At 33.6% G+C, this 9,830-nt stretch overlaps 2 protein-coding genes across 3 annotated transcripts in view; one reads left to right on the top strand and one right to left on the bottom strand.

Moving 5' to 3' along the window:
• Window positions 1-1,422: 1,422 nt before the first annotated feature.
• LOC100117951 (crustapain) overlaps window positions 1,423-9,830 on the bottom strand; it is a 42,573-nt gene continuing 34,165 nt past the window's right edge. For both annotated transcript variants that reach the window (XR_004344407.1, XR_004226678.2), the window contains one exon: window positions 1,423-1,475. The gene's annotated coding sequence lies outside the window, so the exon portion shown is untranslated. The remainder of the gene's footprint in view (window positions 1,476-9,830) is intronic.
• On the top strand, window positions 6,942-8,678 carry LOC100116511 (cyclin-dependent kinase 9-like). Its single transcript, XM_031923325.1, has 4 exons — window positions 6,942-7,285; window positions 7,380-7,621; window positions 7,709-7,856; window positions 7,958-8,678. Exons 1-4 carry the CDS (start codon window positions 6,971-6,973, stop codon window positions 8,234-8,236), a joined length of 984 nt encoding a protein of 327 aa, XP_031779185.1. The 5' UTR covers window positions 6,942-6,970; the 3' UTR covers window positions 8,237-8,678.

Below are 9,830 nucleotides of genomic sequence, written 5' to 3'. Positions count from 1 at the left end.
GAAGATTCATTTTGACTTCGAGTACATGAGATAAAAAGGAGGATGCTCATGAATATACATGATTCGTGCCCCCTTCGGGTAACCTATGAAACTTGTGTCATCGTGTAAAGCACAAAAAAACATGCATTAAAAAAAATTAACCCCCGTACCCCTGGGGAAGCTGAGATATTCAATAATCAAGTTGGCATCCCTTTTATCACTTAAAAAATTCAAATTTTACTTTAAAACGGATGAAAGGCATGCTTTGCAAAATTTGTTTGAGTGTCCTTTGGAGCTTCCAGCGCGCGTGACTTATGTGTCACTTACCGATAGCGCTGCCCGCTCTGTGGGTTTCCCTTTTATTGCACGTGCATCGCCTTCTGGTATGCGCGGTCCATGATGTACAGTAGACTTCTTATTTTTCTATCTACTTGTGCTGTGCTGTATTCGTTATATTTTGTAGCGGCTCGGTTTTAGTATCGGTGTGTTCTGCTTAGTCTCCTGCCGTAGAGTCGTAATGTATGCGTGCATATCGGTGTGCTTCGCTTGGTCTCTTGTCTCTGCTGTAGAACCGCAATGTGTGCGTGCGTATCGGTGTGCTTCGCTTGGTCTCTTGCATAGAGGTACTACTAGTAGTGCCTCGCTTGATCTTGTGCCTCTGCTGTAGAACCGCAATGTGTGTGTCTTTACATTATTATGTTTTTGCTCTAATTTATCATTATTGTCTTACGTGAGTCTACTATTATTATTGATTTCTTAACTGATTTTACTTGTCAACATTCGAATTTAATTTTGTTTTTTTCTTACTTTGCCTTACGTTGTCGTTCCTTGTTCTTATCTATTTCATTAATTATTAAATGTGTCGATTACTATCGGTTTCGTATTTAGGGTCTGTTTAATGATAATTTGATAGTATCCCGATGCCAAGTATAGTGTTATACTTTGTGCTATCAAGAGCGTATTTTACTATACGCTGCATTCTAGTGGGAAGGGTATCGATTGATTTGCTTATAATAACTAACCTTACTTGTTTTCAATATATCAAAATGCGAAAGAAAGTGAGCATTTCACATATTGAACAAGATACTTTCACTAAATTGTAATTTATTTATTTATTTTTATTTATTTATTAGAAAAATAAATAAATGTAATTTATGCATTGTATACATTAATTAAATTGTAACTAGATTATACATAGCAAATTATAACAATCATAAATAACAATTATTATTGCATTGAAAAATTAATAATAATAATAATAACAAAAATTAAAATAAGAACAATATTTTAATCATAATTTCAATTGTAAACAAATTTTGATGCAATTTGTGACTATAATGAAATATCAATGACATTATACTTTGCAATAAAATGCAACAAAATCATTTATATACAAGATAAATAATAATTTTAATAAATTAAAAATAATATACTTTACTAGTCAAGAGGTTGATAGAAAAATCCATCTGCTACAAACATCATAAACATTGAAGAACCTGCAACAATAAAATAAATTCCACAAAGTAAATGCTTAATAGAAAAAGTTTGAATCAATAATTTTTTTTTTAATTTATAATAAATCACTTGTCTAATAATTCTATTGAAGTACTTTATTGAAGGCAGGATACGCATACATGGAACACTTGTGCAATTCAACAAATTATATACATATACGCACATATATCACTAATAATTAGAGAGAAACAATAACTATCAAACAATATTGTTATGCACCAACAATATATGCAATATAATTTACAATTTAAAATTGAAAAGTCAAAACAAACTAAAATCTAAAATACTAACTAAATATGGAGTATAAACTTCAATATTAAAATTGGACAAACGATTCGAATCATAAACTAAATAAATATAACTATAGAATAACACTATTAGTAATTAAAGGCAACTTCACTCCTTACATAATTTGCTAGCATGACTCCATAGCTTTTACGGGAAATCTGAAAATTATTAATTTGCTAAAATACATTAGCTTATACTTTTAACGCACAGAATGATATAATTTGCTCCATAAATATAAATCTCATTTAACCTTATAGTAACAAAATAAAAATTATTTACATAAGAATACATCTATTTAAGAGAGAGCACACAGTGGCGCCGTCGTCGTTCAACAAGTCCAAAACTATAGGCCGCAACACCACGACATAAAACGTCATAAGTGTCATACAACATGTCGTAGATGGCGGGACTGTCGTACGTTGCAGTGTCGTACTGCCATTCTGGCTCCGGCATAGCCGTAGTCGCTAGACAGTTGGAAGTGCTGCCACTGTCGTGACTGAAGATTAGTTAGGCCCGTTACACGCAAAAAGGAACAGAAACAAATAAATACTGACCCACCATGTTAAATAAGTATTATCCCGTAGTGCAGCATTTATCAGGAATAGTTTAGTCTGTTTCCTTAGCTGAAATAATGCTATTGCGAAAAGGTCTCGTTGATTATTATTTTTTAATCGTATTATTAACTTATAAATTTTATATGTTATTATCATTACAATTCCTAAAATCTTTTATACATAAATCAATAGTCGTTAAAATTCAACATTACTTTTTGATGCAACAGATAAATATAAGTATTCAAATGAAACTAAGTAGTTTTATTTAGATTATGCAATTGACGAATCTGAAAAATTGATCTGTTTCATAAGAATACGAATTTCTTCTATAAAGCATGGTCAGTATATTGAAAATACGATCCGATAACACAACCGGTAATTAGAACAGGAAAAAAGACGATGTTTCCTCTCATCGTCAAGTCTTACCCCATTACAGTTTAATGAATTTATCAATATTTGAATATCTGCATACTTTGTGTGCGTGCATGTATGTGTGTTCATCAGCGAACCTTTAAATATCGGCGAATGCCTTATATGAAAAGCAAAGCGTTTCGCTTTTAGCGATGTTTTACATTTTACTTAGCCAGTTTTTGTCTGTGCGGCCATTTTAAATGGGTGCTTTTCTACCAGGGGTATACTAAAACTTAATATGAGTCTAGTTTGTCTTCTCATATACACAGTATAGTAATTTTTCATGAAAATTGTAATAATATTTAATGATACATTTCTCTCCGTGTAATCTTATTTTATTCATAATTTATTATGCATAGGTAAATTTATATTTATTGATTAAAATATTAACCTTCAGCAGAAATTTACAAACAAGGCGTTGATATTTACTTTCGAGGTTAGGTAAGAAGATGCTGTATGCTAGTTACGCGATCACTCTTTTCATAAGTGATTTGTCACCCCAAACCGATAGGTTCTATTTTTTCCGGACAATAGGAGTGATTTTTCACTCGATTCGAGTGATAAATCACCCCAACATATTTAGAGAGAAGATTTAACGAATATAGTAATTTTCAGTTATATAGGATATACAGGGTGAGAGACAAAGAATTTGAATCATAATATCTTTTAAACTAAACAGTCTCATAAGCTGCAAAAATAACTTAGCCGAGATAAGCAAGATCTATTTTTTCCAAAGTTTCAACTTAATTAAAGCGTTCATTCCTCACTCGACAGAAAAACATACCTTTCGCCCCTGATTAGAGGGCGAAAGTAGCATATTTTTCCCGTAAACTAGTTTTGCGAGGCGAAAGTAAATTTAGCGAGGCAAAAGTTGATTTTTTTCAAAAAAGTTTCTAAAAATCAAAAGGGGAATCGACTTATAATATTCATTACATACTATTAATGATATGTTAAAAAATTGAATTTACAAAATAAATTATCTTTATTTTAATTCTTTTCATTAAATTACATTTAGTGTACATAATGTATAGAAAATACTTTTTGGTGTGTTAGAAGTTCAAATCAAGTGTTTTTAGAAAATGTCTCTATGAATGTGTGTGTGTGTGTGTGTATGTATACCGTAATATTTCTGGAACTTCTCCGTCAATATCAATAAAATTTGACATGCATATATATTTTTGGATTCTGAATTCAGGAAAAACAGTTATTTTTTATTATCTCAACTATTTTTTTATGGCCATTTTTTTATTTTTGAAAAACACTATTTCGCGTTTTTTTTTAATTGTCCCATTGTTACAAACAATTTAGCTATAATGCATTTGAAAGAGAATAAAATTACCTACTTTTCCTTGTTTGGTCCTCGGGATCGACCGCTTTGTTCGTCAAATAAAATGAAAAAGGTGATTTTTTTTTAATTCATACCTCTGAAACTAAACATCATCACGAGAAAAATTATGTCGATGGGTCCAATGTCAAACTATATCTCATTAAAATTTCAAGTGATTTGACTACTTATTTTTTCAGTAATAAATCGAAAGCTGAAAAAAATGAGTTTTTTTCTGTGCCTTGATTACGGACGTAAAAAGGCCTAATTGCACTTGAGGTTTTGGAAAGAAGTAGATATTTTATTTGTTTCAGCTAAGTTCATTGCGTAGCTTTTAAACCTGTATGGTTCTTAAGCTATCAAGGTTTTAATTTTTTTGAAAATTCTTTGATTTCTTATATCTCTAAAACGATTTAGTCCAACGCTTCAAAATTTTATTTGGTAATTCACCTTAAAAAAAGCTATCTATAAAATATTTTGCTTCCTCTTATAGAGGTGTCGTTGCACGTTGTTAAAGTCCCTCCCAATGAATTCATGTCATACTGATATATTCTGTGAAAAAATGTGTCTGTCTCGGGGACAGCCGATAGAAGTGAATACTTAAATAGATGGTGTGAAATTTTGGAAAATTTTGAATAGTTTTGTTACCAGAGAATCAAACGTATACGAAGTGAGATGTACTAGTCTTCGCAGTGGGACTTCAAATGTACTCTGCAGTCTTCGACGCAAGAGTTCAAAATATATATACTACAGTCTTCGCGGCAAAACTAAAATGAATTAGTTTTCGACGCAAATTCAAATGCGTCTTCGTTGAGTGCCAGTAGTAATCTACAAGGATAAATTTAATTGTAACTTTTTTGATAAATTTTTATAATTTTTTGATTTAGTGATTTTGATGCGTAAATCGCCGCCATTTTCTTATTTTTCCAACCTAATCGCAACTTTGACAGAGGTGTAAAAAATCTTAGGTGAAGTAATCATTGATCAACTAGTAAATATAGGTTCGGCAATATATAATACGAATAAAGAAAATATAATAAGAATAATAGTATCGTACGATATTTTATGACACAACGTGTGTAAACCGAGATTTAGCGAGTGCATTTTTGCACAAGCATGCGGTAAATCGAGGTTTACGCCACGGCGTGTCATAAAGTAATGTTTACCGCAAGTCAATAATGTTTACCTGCAAACGTTTCGCGCATATTAAAAAAGTCACGTCGTCTAGTTGACGCAAAAAAAATGAAGCGCCATGAAAGGCACCGCTATACTAGCACGTCGAGGAGCCAGAAATCCGGCGGGAAGAATCGAGAAAACCCGATAATTGCTTGCAGCATGCACTCTAAACCCAAAGTTAAAAATCTGGAAGTAGAAAGTTTATAACCTACATTTTAAACTTTACAAAAGATTAAAAGCAAGAGATTAATTTATAATGCATTTTAATCTTTGTAAAAAGATTGGAATCAGGCAATTAAATCATGCAAAGTTTAAAATCTATAAATTAATTTCTTAGTAGTTAAAGTTTAAAGTTTGGCTTTTAATCTTTTATAAAGTTTAAAATGTAGGTTTTAAACTTTCTACTTCCAGATTTTCAACTTTGGGTTTAGAGTGTGTGTAAATAAGTGCGGCTGATATATAAGGGGAGAGCTGAGCTGTGTGAGCACGCCAATATGCACGGCGAAGAGGCGTTGTAAGGGGAGAGAGCTGACGCTGCTCTCGTGACGATCGGTCTGTCGCTCCGCCGTGACGGTCGTCGCTCGCCGATTCACTCCCCAGTAAAATGTGTACCCAGTGAGCCTATAGAAGTATTCACTAAAAAAAATGGCGGCAGCGTTCGTATTCTATAATAAAAAAACAGAGAGGTCTGCAAGCTATTGGACAATGAACCATCTAAAACTTCTACTTCTACTATCTACTTCTACTTCTATCTACTATTATATTAAAGTGCTTAATGTCCCCGTGTCCCGTGAAGCCTTTCACATCTTTTCCCAATAACTTAACAGCTAGGATATAATTTTGGGCCTTAAACAAATTTTTCCTGTTAACATCAAATCATAAATACGCTTATATTCCAAGCAAATATCCGAAAACAGTTTTTTGCAGCAAAAAATTAATTGTTTACCATAAAACTTTGCGGCTATACACGGAGAGAACGAACTAGCAATAGAAGCATGGACGCAGTGCATATAAAAATCGCAAGCGGCCCATCGGAAAATCCTATGAGCCTCATGCGTAGTCGCCATTATCATGTATATTTTGCAGGAGGTTCATCGGATTTTCCGATGGGTCGCTTGCGATTTTGTATAATGAGCGCTCAGACGTTTTCGTATATCTCACTTGCCTTAAACCTGTCTATTTCGTTCAAAAAAACCATGCGTTTGAGTTCAGGTATTATTTCTTAGTGCGGTTTCTCCGTGTACGTATTACATGAAAATGTTAAATATATAAGTTGTGAATATTTTCAAAACGCAAATTTTTTGTAACAATTATTTTTTTCAAAACGCATTAACAAAAAATAAATCCTCGTTTTTTAAAGTAAGTAACTAACACAAATGTGAGATAGTGAATAGGCAGCGCGAGCATCAGCGTGAAGCATTTTGCGTGCATTGCACTTCACTACATTTACTAACGTTCATTTTTAAACATAGAGGTAAACTTTTGTAAACTGCTAAAGCAGCATTAAAACAGATCAAATTATGTAATAGGAAAAATTCGAAAAACATTGTTAGGTTATCTAGCAGCATTAATTAGATTTTATAATTAATTTTTCGATTATATTTGCAGAGAGGTGTTCAAGGCCCAAGAAAAATCTGATCGAAGCATCATTGTGGCCTTGAAAAAAATTCTGATGGACAACGAAGTTGAAGGAGTAAGTTGATAACCTATATTCTTTTGTTCAATGTATATTCGTTTAAAACTTGAAGTTAACCACTGTATTTTTTTGCAGATGCCAGTGACGGCGTTCCGTGAAGTTACGATTTTAAAATATTTAAAGCATGAAAATATCGTTCGCCTCATCGAGGTGGTTAGATCACCTCCCATGCCAGGCAATAATAATAAGAGCATTCATCGATGCTTTTATTTAGCATTGGAGTATTGCGAGCACGATTTAGCTGGCTTGCTAAGCGCCAAGCATGTACGATTTCAAGTTGGAGACATAAAGAAAGTGCTCTACCAACTGCTTGACGGGGTACATTATTTGCATGTAAACAAGGTATGTACGTTAGCTTCTTGAAATACAAAACTTATATGCACTTTATTATAGAATAGTAGCAAACAGGAGCTAAAATTTAATGTATTTTTTACAGCTTATGCATCGGGACCTAAAACCGGCGAACATACTTATCAATAAAAAAGGAGTTCTGAAGATCACCGATTTTGGTCTAGCTCGGCCTTACAGGGTAAAGGATAACGGTGAGCCAAATACATACACCAATCGAGTGGTCACATTATGGTACCGGCCGCCGGAACTTCTACTCGGTGAGAGGAATTACGGACCAGAAATAGATATGTGGAGCATTGGTTGCATATTGGCAGAAATGTGGACAAGGTAAATCATTGTTTGTTAAATTGCTAATTATTATTTCATTGGTAACAGTGGCATATTTATGACACCATAATATACTTAACTTCACAGAACACCGATTCTCCCAGGCAAATCAGAACAGGCGCAGCTTAACTTCATCAGTTACCTCTGCGGAGCAATCACTCCTGTGGTCTGGCCTGGAGTCAGTAATCTGCCACTTTATGACAGCATAGAATTGTCAAAAATTCACAGAAGAAGGGTAAGAATAATGACAATGTCATCTCAGGATATTGTAAAATAATGTTACTGTATTAGTAGTAATAATTATATCATAATTTGTAATTTGTGTAATTTTTACAGGTTGTCGAACGTTTACAACCCTACATAAAGGATCGCTACGCCTGCGACATGCTAGACAAGTTGTTGGTTCTAGATCCAAAAAAACGCATCGACGCCAATGAAGCTCTGGACCACGACTTCTTCTGGAGAGGTGAAGAGCTCTCCGATTTGAAGTTGCTGATGTCCAAGTTTAACCAGAGCTTGTTTCAGTGGACGGCACTGCAGCGTCATCAGATACTTCAAAAGGCCCAGCTGACTGCAGTGCCTAAAAAGGATTGCTACGAAGAACGAATTTATTGAAGCGCTTATTAGAAAGCATTTCGTAGCACGGGAGAACAGTTATAAAATTTGATTTTTGCTCCAATTTTTAGGTAAGCTTTCACTCCCCTTGATCATTTATTATTCTAATATTTGTTATTTTATTTGTTGCAACACTGCCATTCGAGTCTTAGACGTGATCATCCAGAGTGAACAGGTGGGTACCCGCCACTACTACACAACGCGTCTTCACCCAGTTAAAAAAAAACTTGTGTTTTTAGTATATGTTATTAACATATACTAGAAACACATGATTTTAACATATGTTTTTGTATTTTTTATTAATTATAAAATTATGTATTTGCTTTATAATTTGAAATATAGAATACATTATATCGTCGCTCCCTACAAAGAATAGCACTGTTCAAATTTCCCGTCATAAGTAGCACAACTCATTTCACGCACGCTAGACTAGCACTACTCAAAATTTCCCGCGAAGACTAGCACAACTCACGATTTTTTAAACTTTAAACAACCAATTTCTATAAAAATTGCACGATTTTTGCGAAACTATCCCTAATGAACATTTTTAAATGTTCACAATTTAAAACTTTTTATCGAATTTAAAATTGTTTTCACAAATACAATAATTTTTTACAAACATTTTTTGAAATTATTCACTTTTTTTAGAAACCTTGTAATTTTTCCGAAACCTTTTTAAACTTTGAGGTTTGTCTGTCTTTGTCCAAGGTTTTCATGAACTCTATATTACTTAAAATGTGAGTATTTTACGTTTTTTTAGGTTTTTTTGTTGGTTGAGTTGCGAGTTGTGCTACTCTTGACCGAATTTCTGAACTGTGCTACTCTTCGCGGCAAATAGTGAGTTGTACTAGTTTTCGTTTGAAAATTTGAACTGTGCTAGTCTTTGTACGGAGCGACGATATAATGGATTTAAATAATATTTTTATTCAATAATATTTAATAATATTTCATTCCCAGTAGAGAAAAAAAGTAAAACATGTGTTTTTAGTATATTTTTGTAACGTATGTTTTTAATATATGATTTTACACATATGTTTAGCGCGACAACTTTTAATTATGAATTTTTTTTATTAATATTATGTTATACTTCATTTGGAATTACATAAAAGTAGAATACCTTGAATAGATTGTAATCAATTTTTTATTGATCATTGTTTTTTTATATTTGTAACGAGGAACAACGTCCCTTGCCACGCCGGTAATCGAGGCAGGATAGAGAGTGACGAAATAGGGCAGCGTTGGCTCAGTGGTAGCACGCGCGCCCAGAGATCTTGGAAGCGCCGGATCGATTCTTGGTCCCGGCGTCTCCTTTTGTGATCTTCTCCTCTCATCGTCATGTGTCACCCCGTTACATGGCGCCCAACTGAATCACCCACAGGCGTGGATAAGGAAAATTTCCACAGTTATCCAGGAGTTCCACGAAGGAGGAGGAGGAGACGAGGAAGAAACCCCCACCTACGAACCTGACTCTCCTAGGCGGCGGCCTTTTATAGGATGCAAGAGGGGTCGAGCAGATCAGCATTATAAACGACATTATAAACGAAATTTGATTAATCAAATATCACTTATTAAATAAACTTCATTTTTTAAACGT

Source organism: Nasonia vitripennis, chromosome 1 (assembly GCF_009193385.2).
Source record: "Nasonia vitripennis strain AsymCx chromosome 1, Nvit_psr_1.1, whole genome shotgun sequence".
Taxonomy (NCBI): Eukaryota; Metazoa; Arthropoda; class Insecta; order Hymenoptera; family Pteromalidae; genus Nasonia; species Nasonia vitripennis.
This window is presented reverse-complemented; position numbering and strand designations above follow the sequence as displayed.

What these genes read in the sequence shown, in the direction of transcription:
- LOC100116511 (XM_031923325.1), top strand. Translation starts at nt 6,971, where the DNA reads ATGTATATTCGTTTAAAACTTGAAGTTAACCACTGTATTTTTTTGCAG. An exon ending in ATTATTTGCATGTAAACAAG is followed by an intron (nt 7,286 to 7,379) that starts GTATGTACGTTA and finishes TATTTTTTACAG; the next exon opens with CTTATGCATCGGGACCTAAA. An exon ending in TTGGCAGAAATGTGGACAAG is followed by an intron (nt 7,622 to 7,708) that starts GTAAATCATTGT and finishes TTAACTTCACAG; the next exon opens with AACACCGATTCTCCCAGGCA.